At 34.9% G+C, this 22,245-nt stretch overlaps 1 protein-coding gene across 1 annotated transcript; it reads left to right on the plus strand.

Annotated features, from left to right (window-relative positions):
- Window positions 1-4,920: 4,920 nt before the first annotated feature.
- LOC108465536 (uncharacterized) lies at window positions 4,921-5,490 on the plus strand. The gene has a single exon (XM_017765880.1). The coding sequence runs from the start codon at window positions 4,921-4,923 to the stop codon at window positions 5,488-5,490; it is 570 nt and encodes a 189-aa protein (XP_017621369.1).
- Window positions 5,491-22,245: the final 16,755 nt, after the last annotated feature.

Raw genomic sequence — 22,245 nt, forward strand, 5'->3', positions numbered from 1 at the left:
TGGCATCGCCCCACACATCTCTTGGTATAATGTTGCCAACACAGCAGACCCCCAACTAAATTCTCTAGCTGCTTTAAAATCAACGAGTTTCAACAGCCACCTCATATGTACGAGGTTTCGTGACAAGCTCGACATTAAATAACCTCTAATCATCTTAAGGATGTGTGCCCGAGCATATCGTATTCTTTCTACTTCAGTCGAATCATTCTTCGGCTCTGGGAATGTGTCTCGTAACCACCCCATCTAGATCTAACCTCCGTAAATATTATCTGAAATCGCACTTAAAGGATCGTAGCATACAGCTCTCCAATCAGTAGATTGAACAGACCCGGTGAGTGCGGACCCATCCATCGATAATCCTAATTGTAAATGCATGTCTTCTAAAGTGATAATACACTCTCTGCATGGAAGATGAAATGTGTGCGTCTCGGGTCTCCACCTCTCTATTAGCGCGCTGATGAGTTTCGGGTCCAATTTGCACCCCCCGCCTATAAGGGCCACGTGCCAAAAACCAGCTTCCCTCAAGTAATTTTATATCAACGGTGATGGAGGACCAAACATATTACAAATATAACATTGTAACACCCGATCTACAGACTGTTATAAAAATTATAAAATACAAATTAATTAAAATTACATAAATGAAAAAAATATTAAATAATATTCAAAAATTAAAATTAACCCTTACCATTTTCATTTGTTCGACGAAGATATGTTTATGATTGAGACGAATTAATTTCCCGGCCATTGCTAACACGATCAAATAATTTTGAAATTATAAAAAAAATACTAATTTAGAAAGAAAATTAAATGAAATAATTAATTAAAAAGAGCTTTGAGAAATTTAAGGAGAAATTTAAGAGCTTTAACAAATTTAAGAGTTTTTTGCTAAATTTGAAGAAATTTTGTATGAAATAATAAGAGGAGTTCTATACTTTTTTTTTTACCGTTAGACCCCTCAATGGTAAAAAAAAAAAGCCGTTGGGACAAAAACGTGGAGCAAAACGCGCCCCTGGGGGAGCTTTTTTGCCACGTCAGCGCGTTTTGTGCTAGCATGCGAAAAATGCTCCCCCAGGGGCACGATTTGGTGGAAATTTCAACCTAAAACGCTCTTATGTGGACGCGTTTTGCCAAAATCAACCCTTTCCAGTAACTAATGCAGTAATTAGCCCATTTCTATAAATATAGTTGGAAATAGGCCTTTATAAGTAAATTAGTCATACAAAAGTGATCCTATAATTCAACTTTGAATACTTATTTTTAGTCAAATCATCTTTGATATTGTTTTTTAAAGAGTAATTATGGTAAATACAAAATAGATATTTAAGTTTTTTTCTTCATTTTGTGAGGATGAAAGTGAAATCATTTCATGAAATTTGTTTGTTTTTCATTTAAAATTATAAATTTATACAAATTTTTTAGTTAATAAGTTTTAAACTTGAATAATTTGTTTGTGAAGTTTGTGTATATGTATTGAGTTTATGTTTTTTCTATATGTTGGTTTTCGTATATAGTTTCCTTTTATTTTATTATATATTTTTACACTTAATTTATATAAATTTTAATATGTTCATCTATACATGTCATATTAAAGTAATTTTCTTTTGTGACATATCATGTTTAACATAGCTTGAAACAAAGATTCAATTTAGGGAATAGATTGCGTTTTCATACAGTGTTTGCACTGTGTCTTCCTTTATCTTATATTTTACATAATTTATCATAGCGATTCAATCAAACAGTTTATCTTATTTTTAATTTTTTTTCAAATTGACCTTTTAAGTTTTAAAATTTTTATTTTCACCTTATAATTAATGCTCAAATTAAGATGAATTGTGTGTAGTCTCAAAATATTTTCAAAAGCTTATTTTAATTTGATTTCTTTTATAGAATTTATATATTTTTATGATAAATTTAGTAATATTTTTAGTTTAATTTAGTCAACTAATATAAATTAATATCTAAATATTAATTTGGAAAAAGAAGTTAAATAATTGCAATCTCTAAGTAGAAAATAGCATCTAAATATTAATTAGATAAAAATAAACTTAAAATAATTATAATATCAAATACAAATTGAGCATTTAACTTAAGTGGTTTTTGATAAACTAAAAATTAAGTGCCGAAAAGTTAAAGCTTTGAATTTGAATTATGAAATTTGTTTGCTATGTTACTTAAAATTAAGTACAAAATATTATTAGATTGTTTGATAATTTTAAATTATAAAATTTTATTTTACATTTGTATCCTTACATTTTAAATATTTAATATTATTTCAAACAAAGTTATATTCTTAAATAATATTTTATACATATTGAAAATTTAGAATAAATTATATTTTTAATAAATATAAATATTATAAATCTAAAAAATATTAAATCAAGAACAATGTGAAATTTGAGTTTAATATCTTAAACAAAATAATTAATTTAAATGATCATATAATTGATTTGCTATTTCATGTATTAAATTAATCATAAAATTTATTCGAATAATAGTGTTTCAGAAAAGAAAAAAGAACTACTTAACAAAAAGAGAATGAAGAAGGAATGAAAAATATATCAGCAACTTAAAATAGTTAACGGATAATATAGTCTTTAAAATAAATAAATAAATAAATAAATTAATTAATTTAACTATTCTTCATTACCTGATAACTAGATTTTATGTAACACTTTTATTAAAAAATCTAGCATATATATTTTATTTTAAATTATTAAATACATTTAAAAATTAAATTACTAAAAATATTGATTTTGAAATTTTTCAACGACTTATCAAATTTTATTTTTTCTAAATATTAATTTTGGTGATAAAATTATTTAAAATTTAAATATACATTGTAGGGTCGTGTCTACTTTAAACATGTCTATCTTATATAAATATCCCGATCCCTAACTTTGCCCTATGTTAGATATTACATTTACAATATATGTTTTTTATTATAAATAATAAATTGTTATTTATTTATTATAAATAATAAATTGTTATTTATTTATTTAAATGATCATGTATTACTTAGTAATTCATTTTATGTAGATCTTTATACATTAGTGTATTTATTTATGCTATGCTGAAATACATTTGGTGTCGTAGTTTATTGCATGTAAATTATAGTCATTCAATTTTAACTACAAATGTTTTTACTTGAGAAATGAATTATTTGGTTTTATACATCATATTCGAAATTTTACTCTAATTTACTACTGCAGTTAAAATGTAATTTTAAATCTAATCAACTGTTCAAGCCAGACTAATTATATTTACAATCGAGAATGAGAAGTGCATTTAGCAGTGAACTTCAAAAGTAAGTTTAACTCTGCTCTTCAACTACAAAATTAATTTTAAGCCAAATCAAAATTTTAAAATTTTGATTTTTTACCTTCAAAAATTAATTTAGGTATCAAATTATAATCTTATCCTTCAACTATAAATTATAAATATGATTTATATACTAAAAATATATAAATAATTTATACTAATAACTAAAAAGTGTTTAAAATTTACATTTCATATATTCATAATGAATTATCATAAATTATTTGATTATATTTATTAATTTAAATTGAATATTTGTTAATATCAAAATAATAATAATATGACATTTAATAATAAGAAAGACACCATAAAATAACAATCCTTTATATTTGAGTTATAAGAGTTATATTTATATGTGATTTTAATATTTAATGTATGATTTATATATTCAAGCTAAGACTATGTTTGGTACACTGAAAAAATAAGTACTGAAAACTAAATAAGTTCCTATTAAAATTCAATTTAGTAGTTTTCATTACTAATTATCAAAAATAATTAAAATATTAAATTACAGAAAATATTAATATTCAGTTAATTGAATTTTTCAGCACTTAATTAAATAGGATCTAAATTTTATAAGTAATTTATATTAATTACTTAAAAATATTTAAAATTAATATTTCAGATATTAAATCTCGTTTAAACTAACATATTCTTAAATTTATAATATAATAACTAAAATCAACGTTTTCAATTGAAAATGCTAAACAAACCCTATAATCTATTTATTACACTAAAAACAAAAATAGTGTAAATATGTAGTATTGGATGGCATACTAAATTTTATATATGCTTAGGAAAACGAAAAATTGAAGTATTCATCTTGGACTGTTATTGTGTAATTGTTTTCTGTGTGGATTTTTATGTATGGTCTTTTCCTTTAACATGCCTAAGATGGCACATGTCACCTCATAAGGATATTTTAGGAAAAAATTATGAAAAAAATATATTTATTATTAAAATGTTATGAAATATTTATGTGGATGTCATTATTAACCCCATAAGTTATAAAACTCTTCCTATACCTCATAAGTTATGAGACTTTTCCTATACCCCATTAATATGGGAGATAAAAGGTCATGGCCCTTTATATGCCCTATAATAATTAGAGAGTTACTTTTAACCCCTATATATATGGGGCTCATGTACTCATGAAATATATAAAAAAAAGATATACTCTCTCTTCTACATTCTCTCTACACTCTTTCTTCTATCACATTTTAGTTTATTCTTTCTTTATTATTTCACAACACGTTATCAGCACGAGTCTCTAATACAAGAAATCAAGGCCAACAAATTTTTCCTTAAAGATTGCCGAAGGACACTTAGGTGAAGTAACGGTAACAAGTTGATCTATTTCATTTGCATATGTGTTATTTCATTTGCATATTAACATGCTTTATTTTACATTATTAACTTGTATATTTTGTCTTATAGTTTATAATGTCAAATCTTACAAAACTCGAATTTGTGGCTCTGGACATCACTGGAAATAACTATTTATCATGGGTACTAGATGCTGAAATTCACTTAGATGCAAAGGGTCTTGGTGAGACTATTAAGGAGGGAAATGAAGAAAGTACATAAGATAAGGCCAAGGCCATGATTTTCCTTCGCCATCACCTCCATGAAGGTCTAAAGACCGAATATTTGACTATTAAGGACCCTCAAATTCTTTGGGCCAATCTAAAGGAAAGATATGACCACCAGAAAATTGTGATTTTGCCTAAAGCTCGTTATGAGTGGCTGAATTTAAGATTGCAAGACTTTAAGTCTGTTAGTGATTATAACTCAGCCATGTTCAGAATCACTTCACAATTGAATTTGTGTGGAGAGAAGATTACTGATGCAGAAATGTTAGAAAAAACATACTCAACTTTCCATGCAAATAATGTTGTCTTGCAGACACAATATCGTGAAAAAGGCTTCCAGAAATATTCTGAATTAATTTCTTGTCTCCTAGTGGCGGAGCAAAACAACGAGCTGCTAATGAAAAACCAAGAATTACGCCCAACTGGCTCTGCTCCATTCCCTGAAGCGAATGTGAGTTTACACAATGGGCAAGAATTAAAAGAAACACACCATGCAAATAGTAGTGTGCGTGGCCGTGGTCGTGGACATAGATATGGATATGGTCGAGGTGGTCGTTTTAAAAATTCACATTCCTACTAGAAGTGGGATCGAAAAAATGGTAACAGGGAAGAGAAAGAAAAAGGTGAAAATGTGACTAATGTATGCTATCGTTGTGGAGGAAAAGGACATTGGTCTCGTGTGTGTCGCACACAAAAGCATCTAGTTGGTCTTTATCAGTAGTCCATAAAACAGAAGGGAAAGAAAGTAAAAACCAATCTTGTGTATAAAGATGGCAAAGGTGATTTTGATGATGGCAATGCAACCCACTTAGAAGTGGCTGATTTTCTTTCTACCCCTGAAGGAAATTATTAAGGTCACAAAATTTGATAAATAATAAAATAAACCTCTACTACTCTATGTTTCATTTAGCAACTTTAATAATGATGTTATGACCTTTACTAGTGCTATGTTTTATGTGATAATTTTGTTTTATAGACCTTTTAGTAATTTGAACTTTGAATACCTGTTTTCACCATTATGTGTGACATTTTGTGGTTATTTTTTTTCTTTGAAGAACATTATCTCGCAAAGGCAATCAGCTATGAATGGTGAAAATATATGTCTAGCAGACAGTGCAACTACTCACACCATATTGAAAGATAAGAGATATTTTTTTCATTTAATAATGAAAGAAGAAAGTGTGAGCACTATATCTGGTAGTACAACTATTATAGAAGGCTCCGGAAGAGCAATTATTTTATTACCAAGGGGAACAAAAATTGAAATTATTAATGCATTATACTCCCTTAAGTCTCAAAGAAATTTATTGAGTTTTAAAGATATTCGCTAAAATAGATATCATATTGAGACTTTAACGAAGGAAATTGTGAATTCCTTCAAATTACGAGTATTGCTCAAGGCAATAAACAAATTGTTGAGAAATTGCCTGCATTCTTTACTGATTTCTACTACACAAAGATCAGTTCTATAGAAACACATACTATAGTAAACTAGAAGTTTACTAATAACTTTATTCTTTGGCATGACCGGTTAAGCCATCCCGGTTCAATAATGATGCCAAAAATAATTGAAAATTCATGTGGACATTCATTGAAGAGCCAACAGATTCTTCAAAACATTACATGTGCTGCATGTTCACTGGGGAAATTAATAATCCGACCATCACCAGCTAAGATAAATAACGAACCACTTACTTTTCTTGAGCGAATTCAAGGGGATATATGTGGGCCTATACATCCCCCATGTGGACCATTTAGGTACTTTATGGTTTTAATCGATGCATCGAGTAGATGGTCTCATGTATCTTTGTTATCAACTCGCAACCTGGCGTTTGTGAGATTGCTTGCTCAATTGATTCGATTACGAGCCCATTTCCCAGATTTTCCTATTAAGACCATCCGTCTTGATAATGCTGGTGAATTTACTTCTCAGTCTTTTAATAACTATTGCATGTCCATTGGAATAAGTGTTGAACATCCTGTAGCTCATGTTCACACACAAAATGGTCTAGTAGAATCTTTAATAAAACGACTTCAATTGATAGCAAGGCCATTACTTATGAAGTCAAAACTCTCAATCACTGCTTGGAGGCATGCAATTTTACATGCAGCTGCATTAATTCGCATCAGGCCAACAAGTTATCATAAAGTCTCCCCCTTACAAATAGTTCATGGTCAGGAACCAAATATTTCCCATCTAAGAACATTTGGATGTGTCGTATATGTTCCAATTGCTCCACCACATAGAACTAAGATGGGACCTCAAAGAAGGTTGGGTATATATGTTGGATTTGAATCCCTATCCATAATTAAATATCTAGAACCATCTACAGGGAATCTATTTACGGCTCATTTTGCAGATTGTCATTTTGACGAGTCAATTTTTCCAACATTAGGGGGAGAAATCAAACAATTGGATAAGAAAATTAGTTGGAAAAAGTTGTCATTGGCTCATCTTGATCCTCGAACTAAGCAATGTGATTTAGAAGTTCAAAAGATTATTCATTTACAAAGTTTAGCTAATGAATTGCCAGACGCATTTTCTGACCCAAAGAAAGTGACTAAGTCACATATACCAGCTGTGAATGCTCCAATAAAACTTGATGTCCTAGAAGGACAAAATCTAGTTGCTACTGAGTCTAATACACGCCTGAAGCATGGTAGACCAATTGGTTCCAAAGATAAGAATCCTCAAAAAAAGAAAGGAGCAAAGATTAATGATGGCGAAATCAAAGAAAAAATGATTATACTGGGATCTCCTGAAGAGACTATAGACATGACTGGAGGAATAGTTTCAGCAAAAAATCAGGTACCTGACAATAAAGAGATCTCTATTGATTATGTCATGTCTGGTATAAAATGGAACCGAAATCAAATCGACGTCGATGATGTTTTTGCATGCAATGTAGCACTAGATGTTATAAATAATAAAGAGGATTATGAACCAAAATCGATTGAGGAAAGTAAACAAAGAGATGATTGGCCAAAATGGAAAGAAACAATTGAAAATGAATTGAAATCGCTAGCGAAAAGAGAAGTGTTTGGACCTGTAGTCCGTATACCTACAGATGTGAAACCAATGGGATACAAATGGGTTTTTGTGCGTAAAAGAAATGAAAATAGTGAAATTGTAAGGTCTAAAGCACATTTAGTTGCACAAGGATTCTCACAAAGACCTAGAATTGATTATGAGGAGACATATTCTCCTGTGGTGGATGCAACTACATTTAGATTTTTGATAAGTCTGGCTATATTTACGCCTAATGGATGTAGTAACGGCTTATTTGTATGGCCCACTGGATACTAACATTTATATGAAACTCCCTAAAGGATTTAAACTACCTGAAGCAGTGAGTTCAAGTTCTAGAGAACATTATTCGATCAGATTACACAAATCCCTTTATGGATTGAAACAATCCGGACGCATGTGGTATAATCGCCTAAGCGAGTATTTGTTGAAAGAAGAATACAATAATGATCCAATTTGCCCATACATTTTCATTAAGAAGTTTGGATCTGGATATGTAATTATTGCAGTATATGTTGATGATTTGAATATCATTGGAACTCTTGAAGAGATCCAAAAGACTATTTGAAGAAAGTATTTGAAATGAAAGACCTTGGAAGAACGAAATTTTGTTTGGGGTTAGAAATTGAGCACCTAAAAGAAGGAATCCTTGTGCATCAATCAACGTATATTGAAAAGGTGCTAAAGAGATTTTATATGGATAATGCACATCCAATAACTACCCCGATGGTTGTAAGATCACTTGATCCAAGTAAAGACCTTTTCCGTCCTCGGGAAGATAGTGAAGATTTTCTTGGTCCTGAAATGTCATACCTCAGTGCAATTGGGGCATTAATGTATCTTGCTAGACATACCCGACCTAATATATCTTTTTCTGTAAATTTGCTAGCAAGATTTAGCTCATTCCCAACTCAGAGACATTGGACTGGAGTAAAACAGATATTTCGTTATCTCCAAGGCACAAAGAATATGGGTCTATTTTTCCCTAATAAATCAAAGACAGAGTTGATTGGTTTTGCAGATGCAGGATTTATGTCAGACCCTCATAATGGAAAATCACAAACTAGATATGTTTTTACATATGGAGGTACTGCAATCTCTTGGCGCTCAATGAAGCAAACAATTGCAACAACCTCGTCTAATCATGCAGAAATCTTAGCAATCCATGAAGCAAGTCGTGAATGTGTATGGATAAGATCTATGATCCAGCATATAAGGAATAATTTTGGTTTATCATCTGGAAAAGAAGCTACAACTGTCTTGTTTGAAGACAACACAGCATGTATTGATCAGCTCGATAGTGGATACATCAAAGGTGACAGAACAAAACACATTGCACCAAAATTCTTCTTCACTCATGACCTCTAGAAGATTAAGGAGATAAAAGTTAAGCAGATCAGTTCAAGTGAGAATTTAGCAGATTTATTCACTAAGGCGCTTCCTACATCAGTGTTTCAGAAGCTTGTTTACTACATTGGAATGCGTCACCTTTGAGATCTCAAGTGATGTAGCCATTAGGGGGAGTTAATACTACTACTGTACTCTTTTCCCTTAACCTTGGTTTTATCCCTTTGGGTTTTCTGTAAGGTTTTTAATGAGGCAGCTTCTACATTCTCTCTACACTCTTTCTTCTATCACATTTTAGTTTATTCTTTCGTTATTATTTCACAACATAAAACTAATAAAATTGGCAATTTTAAAAGTATTGGTGGAGGTGGTAGTGAATTCAAGAAATTAAATTTTAGAGTGTCTAGTAAAAATTTTAAAATATTAAGAGTTTAATGATATTTAAAAAAATATAAGGGTCTAATTAATTTTTTGGTGAAATTAAGGAGAATTTTTAAAAATTTTAAGAGAGTTTCATTAAACTTTTGAGATATGAAAATTTTCAAAACTTTTAAAAAGCTTAATTATATATATTTTTAAAAAGTTCAGTACAAATAAAATTTTTCAAAATTTTAGGTCCTAAGTCGATTCACTCTTGATGGTTTCGGAAAATAATTTATTTTTCTGAAAAAGCTAATATTTTTGGCATTTGGATGAATTTATGTAAAATATTTTCCGTTGTTTAGTAGATTTCTTAAAATATTTCATTAATGTTATTTTAAACGAAACTAACATACATTTGATAATTTATTATCTTTTCATTATTTAATTGAGTTTATTTTATATATATTAAATTTATATTTTACATTGTTTTTGCATATTTTAAAATGATTTATTTATAAATAAATAAACCAAATTAAATATATAATAGTACTCAATTATTAAGCTAGAATATTAATAGTCATAAATTGAAAACAACCAAAGCAAATAGATGATTCCTATTTGTGTTATAAAAAATAAAAAAATACAAAGATTGGATAATAATAAATTAGCTTCCAAACTACAATTAGTACTACAAATTAATAATATTATCCAATTGCATAATTAGTAGTACACCACATGATAATTACAATATTGTCCAAGTGCATTACTAGTATTACACCACATTAAAGCATCAATATCTTCAACCTTGAGAAAATTTTTGAAGACAAATTTTTCTAAACTTACTTTTAGCCAAGAAAGCTTTGGCCTCAAATTCACGACCCATGAATAATCAAACACACTATAAAGGAAGTCGTCATAAAATCCTTCCATCTCCATCGACATCACTTATCCGTAAATATGTGGTGTCTTATCCGCAGTAAATTGGGCCAATGCATTATCAATCTTATCAAGTTTTTCACCCACAAATTTAATTTGTTCATCAATGACACTTTCCTGAGTATTTTCTCTTTTATGTTTAGATGTGCCAGATGAAGATACTTTTATTCTTATCTCCTCAGCCTCTTCATTATCGCAGTCTACAAGCAATGAATCTTGGTTACTATCATCCAAGTCTATGTTAGCATATGTTTTGGCAAAACTCCCTGTTGCTATATCTTTGCCAACAACCAAATTCATTTCATCATAATGATCAATGTTTTTTTTTTTTTTAAAAATGGTTCATAGTTCTTATGTGCTTTTTGGATATTATACACAATTAGAATAACAAGTAAAAAAAAAAAGAACTGAAATATATTTAACATATATATTACCATTACGGCTACATCATATGTTGTTCTATCACATGTGATCATTTTCATGTTATCATCTCATCCAAAACCACTTTCGGCCTGAATTGTGCATATAATTTGCCATTTATTTTTTACAATCCACAGATGATTTTCCACATTCTTAAAATCACATTAAACTTGGAATCTTTTAGAAATAGTTGCAGCAACTCCATTAATAGAAATTGCTTTAAAAGTGTTAGAAGGTTTATTTCCTTTCTGGGCTTCCTCTACTAAAATTTCAAAAAAAAGATGTTCCATCGGTTTTCCCCACCTAAATTGCATTATTTTCCCTTTTTTGTGGCCCTTACCCATAATACATTAATAATTTACTTTGTTAATAATTTATGTAACGCCCCAAATTTCTTAGTTTTGAATTGCTAAAATATGTTAAGTAAAATAATTTGTTCTAGTGGATAGATGTTCTATTTATGTGCCTGAGGTCTTGTGTTCAAATATCTTCCTTTGAATTTTTATTGTTTTTATTCATTCACTTGAGTGGTCACATGTAGGCTGTATTTTTTTTTTATAATTTTTTTAACAATAATGAGCTTGCTGGTTCAGTGGTAAGGCTTTATCTTACCTTTAGGTCTCAAGTTCAAATCTTGTTGTGTGTAAAAAGGAAAAACATTTTTGCTTCTCTTTGCTATGCCACCCATGTTCAGAATGTGACAGCCCAAAATTGACCCTAGTCGGAATGTGGTTTCGGGACCACAAAACCGAGGCATAAAAATAATTAAAAATTTATTTTGATGCCTATAATATGTGTGTGCTCATGTATGACATTTTATGATGATTGATTTAGTGTTATAAAGGTGAATTCCACTAGAAAGGACTTAGTAGTGAACTTTGAAAGTACGATAGGGAAATGTGTGATGACTAATTAAAGCATGCATACAAAATAATGGACTTGCATGTCAAATTCCCTTTTACAAGTGATGGCGGCCATGACAAAGAGATATGGGCTAAACATGTCATGAAACATGTTTTGTTGGGCATTAGGGAGAAATAATAAACAAATAAGCATGGGTAAGAAAAGAATGAAAAAAAATGTGTGTGGAGAGTAGCATCCCCCCATTGCCGTGCAACCAAGAAGAAAAAACAAAAAATTTGTTCATCCTTGTTCTCTCCTTTTGGCCAAAAATACTAAGAGGAAGAAGGATTTTTGCTTCATTTCCTTTGTTTAGAAGAGATCTAGAAGGTGATTTGGCTAAATTTGCATCAAGAGTAAGGTATGTATGAGGTTGTGTTGGGAGTTTCATGCATGTTTTGGTTGCTAATTTGATGTGCATGTTAGCCATGGCTCAAATCTTTGTTATGCCATGGAAATGGCATTTGGCCAAAGTTGTTATGGTGATAAAGCCATTGCATGCTAAGTGTGAAACTTGATGATGATGCATGCAATGATGGATTGTCTACCTATGAGTAAGATTTTGAGCTTTCATTTTGTTTTATCATGATTGAAGTTGAAAAGAAGCATGATTGTCATATTCGCCATGATGCATTCTTGAGCATGATTCATGCTTCTTGCATGTTAGTTAAAATTTGTGTTTTGGATGGCTATGGACACCTTGAAATTGCCATGCTCATATATGCATATATATGATTGCACATTATGTTTTGGTTATGAACTAAGTGATGAATATATTGGTTTAAAGAAGAAGATGTGGAAGAATGCTTGTGAAATTGCAAGCACAATTGACCTAGCACACATGTAGGTGCTTGATGCTATATTATAAGTTTTGGGCCACAATGTGCAAAGCATTAATTAGTAAATTGCATGCTGTTTTTGTGAGGTATTAAGTGCAAAATTAACCTCAACATGTACATGAATATTCGGCCTTGGGTAGCCTATTGAAGGCCTTAGCATTTCCTTGATGCTCGAATAAATTGTATTGAATTGCTTGATGTAGTATAAAATGTGCATGACCATTGTGTATTCAAGCTAAAGGGTGGCCATATGACCATTTAAACTCCTTGTCATATTCGCCAAAAGCTAGCACAATGAGGTTTTAATAAATTGAATTTGTTTGAATTAGCTCAAGAGCTTAGAAGACCACAATTGGACAAGGGGAAGGAAAAGGTGATCGAATAGCCGAAAAAGCCGTTCGACAACATCCGAGGTAAGTCCTCAAGAAGTGACCCTACTTGAATTGTGTGAAATAAAGTATGGATGTGTATTGATTATTGATTGTGTATGCATGAGTATTTGAATTCTACCGGGCTAAGTCCCAAGGCGAATATGCTTGTGACTATAATTGCGTTTGAGCCTTAGTAACGAAAATGAATTATGTATGTCCAATGATAATTGATGTATGTGTTCATGGAAATTGAATGATATCCGGGCTAAATCCAAGACAATTATGCTGGAAATTATATCCGGTTAAGACCAAGGCAATTGCGCTTAGTGGCTACATCCGGCTAAGACCAAGGCATTCGTGCGAGACATTCTATCCGGCTAAGACCAAGGCATTTGTGCACGTGATTATATCCGGTTATATTCAAGAATCTTGGGCTGGAGGTGAGTGTTGGTTGCTGTAATGAATTCAATTAGTACACTCGAAAAGCCCAAAGGATAAGGTACGTTATATGTGCATCGGAAAGTCGACATGTTTGAGCAACATTCGCTCAATCGACTAATGAATTTCAGTTATTGAATTGATTGATACTTTGTGAAATTATATAATGATGAAGTGTGAAGTAAGAATGTGTATAAATGAAATGATGCATATGGCTATGTGAATGTATTGCTGTAATTAGAGTTGATTATATTCCTTGAGACTTACTAAGCATAAAAATGCTTACCCGTTGCTTTGGCTCTCGTTTTCTAGATTTCGCTCGAGGCAATCGGATTTGGGATCGTTGAAGTCAAGTCATCCACACTATCAAGCCTCCATTTTGGTATAAATTTTGGTTGAACTTGAGATGGCATGTATAGGACTACCCTTGTTTGTTAAATATGTTGTAATGTAAGTATGTACGGCCATGCGAAAATGGCTCGAAAAGGAAGCATGAACTTAGACTAATTGTGGGTTGTATGTATATATTTGGTGTCATGATGTGGCTATGGCTTGGAAATGGGAATGTTGGTCATATGATCAGCCATTGGCATGGTTAAAATGATCATATATGAACCTATGTATGGCAAGACTAGTCGAATCATGGAGACTACCAAATAGGTAAGTCCTACCTTAAAACAGATGCTGCCAGCTGCAGTGGCGTGAATGTGAAAAATCACCAAAATTCATAGGAATGGAATTAAATAGTGAATAAGCTATGTAAATGAACCTTGATGAGTCTATTTTCATATGGAAGAAACGAAATGGTCATAGGAGTTACAGGTTAAGAGATAATAAAGCTATTGTGAGACAGGGCCAGAATGGTTTCTGGGTTCCCTGTCACAACTTTTAAAATTCACTATAAATTATCCAAAAGAATTAGGAGACATACCTTATATGTACAGATTCCATTTTGAGTCTAGTTTCATTAGAAACAAACGACACCAACATTAAAGCCCTGTACAGAGAGATATTCAAGTTATACCGCGCGAAGGTCAGAGCAGTCGATCCCTGTAACATGGGTAACTTTAACTAATAAACTGTACCAATTGGCCTGACCAAAAATCCTAGAAATAAATCCATGGATGGATATATGAGTCTAAATTCAGGGAAAATTTACGAAACCAGTTTCCGAGTTTTGCAACTCGAGATATGATTTTTAAGGTGACAGTGACGCAGTTTTCCAGCCTGACTGGAAATGTCAAATTGGTGGGCAAAACATGTGAACTTGGCTTGTTAACCCCTCGGGTCCGACACCGCGATGGTCTCGGGTTTGGGGTGTTACAATTTTATTGGTATCGAGCCACGGTTTAGTCGATTCTAGGACTACCGTGATGTGTTTGGGGTCTAGCTATACATGCCATTAAATGATGAATCGATAGTGTGATGATTACGACAATTCGACTTTGTGTTTGTTGTAGCAATGGATCCCGATCCCAACCGAAAGCGATAGCTGATGATGTGGAGAGTGTGGCGCGCTGCTCGCGCAAGAAGGGACAGCGCCGACGGACTCTCAACCTATGGCCAGCAATCCTAATGATGAGGCTAGGCAAGCCTTTTATAGTGTGATGAACGAATGGTTTAATCAATACATTCGAACCAACACTACTGCTCCACAACCTCCATTCCCGACAAATGCAACCCCCAGACCTACAATACCTCCGTGATGACCAAATAAGGTCAAGTAAGCCCCAATCGATAGGATTCAAAACATGGGGCCACTGAATTTAAGGCTACGGATGATGATGATGCCGAGCGAGCTGAATTTTGGTTAGATAACACTATCCGGTGCTTGATGAGCTATCCTGTACACCGATGAGTGCTTAAAGTGTACCATCTCCTTGCTACGAGTCCGCCTACTATTGGTGGAGTACTCGACTGTGGTGCCTAGAGAGCAAGTGACTTGGGAATTCTTTCAAACCGAGTTCAAAAAAGTATATTAGTCGAGATTCATCGACCAAAAGCGGAGGGAATTTCTTGATCTTAAGCAAGGTTCTATGTCCGCTATCGACTACGAACGAAAGTTTGTGAGGCTTAGCCAGACGCGAGAATGCATTTCGTCCAAGCTATTATGTGTAAACGCCGAGGATGGGCTGAATGATGATATAAGGATGTTTGTTGGCATTCTCGAGATACGAGAGTTCGTAGTACTTGTTGAGCGAGCTTGTAAAGTCAAGAGCTTAGAAAGGAGAAACAAAAAGCTGATGTGGGGATTGAGAATTCGAAGAGGTCCTCGGAAAGTCTCTTCAACAAGCATCGAAGAGATTTCGAGATGATGCGAGCCGGTCTAGAGGCGTTTGGGCTTTTCTAGACGAGGACGCGATCGACCCTGTGACCACACGAGTCACTTCGATCGCGATGGTGGAAATGATCACGAGAGAGGGCGGAGTGTCCACATTGTGGCAAATGGCATTCGGGAGCTGTTGGTTTCGTGATCGCTCCTCGCTATAAGTGTGGATCGGCCGACCACTTTATGAAGGATTGCCCGAGGATGCATGAAGCAGAATGTAAGTCGAGTGCAAACCCGGTGCTACCATCGCCGAGGTAGGCCACCTAGAAATATGGGCAATGTCGTTGGCGGTCGAGAGGATCTAGAGATGCTACCATCGATCCGAGGCTCGTGCTCTCTGCTAGGACTTATGCCATACGCGCACGCGAGGATGCCGCCTCTCGGATGTTATTACCGTACTTTCACTCTTTTCAATACAAATGTGATTGCTTTGATTGACCCCGGTTCTACTCATTCATATATATGTGAAACCTTAGCATCCAGAAGACTTTGCCTATTGAGTCTCATCGAGTTTGTAATTCGGTGTCAAACCCTTGGGTCATTACGTGCTTGTTAACAAAGTGTGCAAGAAAAGTCCCTAGTGTTCGAGGTTCTTGTTTTCCGGCGGACTTAATGCTTTTGCCGTTCGATGAGTTCGATGTTATTCTTGGTTTGGATTGGTTGACCATGCACGATGCGGTTGTAAATTGCAAGAGCAAGACTATCGATTTGAGGTGCGCGAATAATGAAATAGTTCGGGTTGAGTCCACGGACTTAAACGGGTTGCCACCGTAATATCGCCGATGTTGGCCCGTAAATATGTAAGAAAAGGTGCGGCGTACCTTGCGACGTGCTCGATGACAAGGAATCGAGAAGAAACCCGAATCTGCGTCCGTGGTTTGTGAATACCGGATGTTTTCCTCAAGAATTGCCGGGTTTACCACCGTTCGGAAATAGAATTTGGCATCGAATTGGTACCGGTACCACTCAATTTCGATAGCTCCGCATCGTATGGCACCAACGGAATTAAAGGAGTTGAAAGCTCATTGCAAGAATTGGTGGATAGAGGTTTTGCTCGCCGAGTTTTTCGCCTTGGGGTGCGCCGGTGTTGTTCGTGAAGAAGAAGGATGGAACCATGCGATGTGTAGATCGACTATCGTCGACTTAATAAAGCGACGATAAAGAACAAATATCCGTTGCCACGTATTGATGACTTGTTCGATCAATCAAGGGAGCCTCGGTGTTCTCGAAAATAGATTTGAGATCGGGCTACTATCAATTACGAATCCGAGATTCGACGTGCCCAAGACCGCCTTCGAGCGAGATATGGTCACTATGAGTTCCTAGTGATGCCGTTTGGGCTCACTAATGCCCTCGCGGTATTTATGGATTTAATGAATCGGATCTTTAGACCATATTTGGATCGATTTGTAGTCGTGTTCATTGATGACATCTTGGTCTATTCAAGAAATGAGACCGAACATCTTTGAACACTGCGGTTAGTGCTGCAAATTTTACGGGACAAGCAATTATATGCTAAGTTCAGCAAGTGTGAGTTCGGTTAAGAGAGGTTAGCTTCTTGGGTCATGTGGTATTCAGACGGGTATTCGAGTCGATTCGAATAAAATTTCAGCCATACTAAATTGGAAGCCTCAGAAATATTATCGAGGTTCAAGCTTTTTGGGGCTTAGGTTATTACCGACGATTTGTAAAGGCTTCTCAACGATAGCCACGCCGATGACGGCTACTCCAAAAGGACGTTAAGTTCGAATGGACGGAGAAATGCCAAAAAGTTTCGATCAATTGAAAACTTATTTGTTGAAGCCCCAATTCTAGTGCAACCCGAGTCCCAAGAAAGAGTTTGTCATCTATAGCGGCCTCTCTACTTGGGTTAGGTTGCGTATTAATGCAAGAAGGTCGAGTTGTGGCCTATGCGTCGAGGCAATTAAAGCCACATGAGAAAAATTATCCGACTCATGATCTCGAATTGGCGCCATCGATTCGCCTTAAAGATTTGGCGACATTACTTATTTGGTGAAAGGTGCCATGTATACTCGGATCACAAAAGTCTCAAGTATTTGATGACCCAAAGAGACTTAAATCTGCGACAAAGACGTTGGCTCGAGCATTAAAGGATTATGAGTGATCATTGACTATCACGGGAAAGGCGAATGTGGTTGCGGATGCCTTGAGTCGTAAATCGTTATTCACTTACGAGCGATGAATGTGCACTTGTCTATCCAATCCGACAAAGGTGTTAGTGGCTGAATTGAAAGCCAAACCATTATTGACACACCAAATTCGAGAAGCTCGAAAGTCGATGACGAGTTGGTTGCAAAACGGCTGCGTGTGTTCGAACAAGGACTCGGAGTTTCAAATCGACGATGACGATTGTTTGAGGTTCAAAAGTCGTCTGTGTCCCAAAGAATTGAACTCATTTCGATAATTCAATGAAGCCCATTGTAGCCGAATGGCAATCCACCCGGGGAGTACGAAGATGTACAATGATTTGAAACGTCGGTTTTGGTGGCATGGTATGAAGCGAGACATCTCCGACTTTGTTTCGAGATGTTTAATATGTCAACAAGTGAAAGCGGAACATCAGTGCCTTCGTGGATTACTTCAGCCAATCACGATACCCGAGTGGAAATGGGATCGAGTCACAATGGACTTTGTATCCGGACTGCCATTGTCAGCGAGTAAGAAGGATGCGGTTTGGGTCGTGGTAGATCGATTGACTAAGTCGGCCCACTTTGTCCCCCGACGCACGGATTTTCAATGGACAAATTAGCGGAATTGTACGCTTTCGATTGTGAAATTACACGGGTGCCTATTTCTATCGTGGTGGGATAGAGATCCGAGATTTACCTCGCGATTTTGGAAAAAGTTGCAAGAAGCTTTGGGTACCAAGTTGCATTTCAAGACCGCTTTCACCCCAAACCGATGGTCAATCCGAGCGGATAATTCAGATACTTGAGGATATGTTAAGATGTTGCGTCCTCGAGTTTAGTGGTTCATGGGAACGGTATTTGCCGTTAATTGAATTCGCTTACAACAACAGCTTTCAATCAAGTATTAAGATGGCACCCTACGAGGCCTTGTACGGTCGTAAATGCCGTACGCCATTGTTTTGGACTGAGCTCGGTGAAAGCAAGATTTTCGGGGTGGATTTGATTAGGGATGCTGAACAGAAAGTGAAAGTAATCCGTGAAAGTCTGAAGATAGCCTCCGATCGTCAGAAGTCGTACGCGGATCTGAAGCGTAAGGATGTCGAGTATCGGTGGGTGATAAAGTGTTTCTCAAGGTATCGCTTTGGAAAAGATACTCGTGTTCTACCGTAAGGGCAAGTTGAGCCCGAGGTTCATTGGACCATATGAGATATCAGAGCGAGTCGGTCCAGTGGCATATCGCTTGATTTTGCCCCCTGAGCTCAAAAAGGTTCACGATGTCTTTCATGTTTCGATGCTTCGACGCTATAGATCCGATCCATCGCACGTGATTAGTCCATCAGAAATTGAAATTCAAGCCAATATGAGTTATGAGGAAGAACCGATTCGTATCCTATCACGGGAAGTGAAAGAGTTGCGAAACAAGCGGGTTCCGCTAGTGAAAGTGTTATGGCTCAAGCACGGGATAGAAGAAGCTACTTGGGAGACCGAGAACTCTATGAAAGAGCGATATCCAAACCTATTTACCGGTAAGATTTTCGGGGACGAAAATTTCTTAAGTGGGGGAGAGTTGTGACAGCCCAAAATTGACCCTAGTCGAATGTGGTTTCGGGACCACAAAACCGAGGCATAAAAATAATTAAAATTTATTTTGATGCCTATAATATGTGTGTGCTCATGTATGACATTTTATGATGATTGATTTAGTGTTATAAAGGTGAATTCCACTAGAAAGGACTTAGTAGTGAACTTTGAAAGTACGATAGGAAATGTGTGATGACTAATTAAAGCATGCATACAAAATAATGGACTTGCATGTCAAATTCCCTTTTACAAGTGATGGCCGCCATGACAAAGAGATATGGGCTAAACATGTCATGAAACATGTTTTGTTGGGCATTAGGGAGAAATAATAAACAAATAAGCATGGGTAAGAAAAGAATGAAAAAAAATGTGTGTGAGAGTAGCATCCCCCATTGCCGTGCAACCAAGAAGAAAAACAAAAAATTTGTTCATCCTTGTTCTCTCCTTTTGGCCAAAAATACTAAGAGGAAGAAGGATTTTTGCTTCATTTCCTTTGTTTAGAAGAGATCTAGAAGGTGATTTGGCTAAATTTGCATCAAGAGTAAGGTATGTATGAGGTTGTGTTGGGAGTTTCATGCATGTTTTGGTTGCTAATTTGATGTGCATGTTAGCCATGGCTCAAATCTTTGTTATGCCATGGAAATGGCATTTGGCCAAAGTTGTTATGGTGATAAAGCCATTGCATGCTAAGTGTGAAACTTGATGATGATGCATGCAATGATGGATTGTCTACCTATGAGTAAGATTTTGAGCTTTCATTTTGTTTTATCATGATTGAAGTTGAAAAGAAGCATGATTGTCATATTCGCCATGATGCATTCTTGAGCATGATTCATGCTTCTTGCATGTTAGTTAAAATTTGTGTTTTGGATGGCTATGGACACCTTGAAATTGCCATGCTCATATATGCATATATATGATTGCACATTATGTTTTGGTTATGAACTAAGTGATGAATATATTGGTTTAAAGAAGAAGATGTGGAAGAATGCTTGTGAAATTGCAAGCACAATTCGCCTAGCACACATGTAGGTGCTTGATGCTATATTATAAGTTTTAAATACAATGTGCAAAGCATTAATTAGTAAATTGCATGCTGTTTTTGTGAGGTATTAAGTGCAAAATTAACCTCAACATGTACATGAATATTCGCCTTGGGTAGCCTATTGAAGGCCTTAGCATTTCCTTGATGCTCGAATAAATTGTATTGAATTGCTTGATGTAGTATAAAATGTGCATGACCATTGTGTATTCAAGCTAAAGGGTGGCTATATGACCATTTAAACTCCTTGTCATATTCGCCAAAAGCTAGCACAATGAGGTTTTAATAAATTGAATTTGTTTGAATTAGCTCAAGAGCTTAGAAGACCACAATTGGACAAGGGAAGGAAAAGGTGATCGAATAGCCGAAAAAGCCGTTCGACAACATCCGAGGTAAGTCCTCAAGAAGTGACCCTACTTGAATTGTGTGAAATAAAGTATGGATGTGTATTGATTATTGATTGTGTATGCATGAGTATTTGAATTCTACCCGGCTAAGTCCCGAAGGCTAATATGCTTGTGACTATAATTGCGTTTGAGCCTTAGTAACTAAAATGAATTATGTATGTCCAATGATAATTGATGTATGTGTTCATGGAAATTGAATGATATCCGGCTAAATCTCAAGACAATTATGCTGGAAATTATATCCGGTTAAGACCAAGGCAATTGCGCTTAGTGGCTACATCCGGCTAAGACCAAGGCATTCGTGCGAGACATTCTATCCGGGCTAAGACCAAGGCATTTGTGCACGTGATTATATCCGGTTATATTCAAGAATCTTGGGCTGGAGGTGAGTGTTGGTTGCTGTAATGAATTCAATTAGTACACTCGAAAAGCCCAAAGGATAAGGTACGTTATATGTGCATCGGAAAGTCGACATGTTTGAGCAACATTCGCTCAATCGACTAATGAATTTCAGTTATTGAATTGATTGATACTTTGTGAAATTATATAATGATGAAGTGTGAAGTAAGAATGTGTATAAATGAAATGATGCATATGGCTATGTGAATGTATTGCTGTAATTAGAGTTGATTATATTCCTTGAGACTTACTAAGCATAAAAATGTTTACCCGCTGCTTTGGCTCTCGGTTTTCTAGATTTCGCCGAGGCAATCGGATTTGGGATCGTTGAAGTCAAGTCATCCACACTATCAAGCCTCCATTTTGGTATAAATTTTGGTTGAACTTGAGATGGCATGTATAGGACTACCCCTTGTTTGTTAAATATGTTGTAATGTAAGTATGTACGGCCATGCGAAAATGGCTCGAAAAGGGAAGCATGAACTTAGACTAATTGTGGGTTGTATGTATATATTTGGTGTCATGATGTGGCTATGGCTTGGAAATGGGAATGTTGGTCATATGATCAGCCATTGGCATGGTTAAAATGATCATATATGAACCTATGTATGGCAAGACTAGTTGAATCATGGAGACTACCAAATAGGTAAGTCCTACCTTAAAAACAGATGCTGCCAGCTGCAGTGGCGTGAATGTGAAAAATCACCAAAATTCATAGGAATGGAATTAAATAGTGAATAAGCTATGTAAATGAACCTTGATGAGTCTATTTTCATATGGAAGAA

This window comes from Gossypium arboreum, chromosome 4 (assembly GCF_025698485.1).
Source record: "Gossypium arboreum isolate Shixiya-1 chromosome 4, ASM2569848v2, whole genome shotgun sequence".
NCBI classification, from domain to species: Eukaryota; Viridiplantae; Streptophyta; class Magnoliopsida; order Malvales; family Malvaceae; genus Gossypium; species Gossypium arboreum.

Excerpts from the sequence above, each read along its gene's own strand:
- LOC108465536 (XM_017765880.1), top strand. The coding sequence starts at position 4,921 with ATGATTTTCCTTCGCCATCACCTCCATGAAGGTCTAAAGACCGAATAT.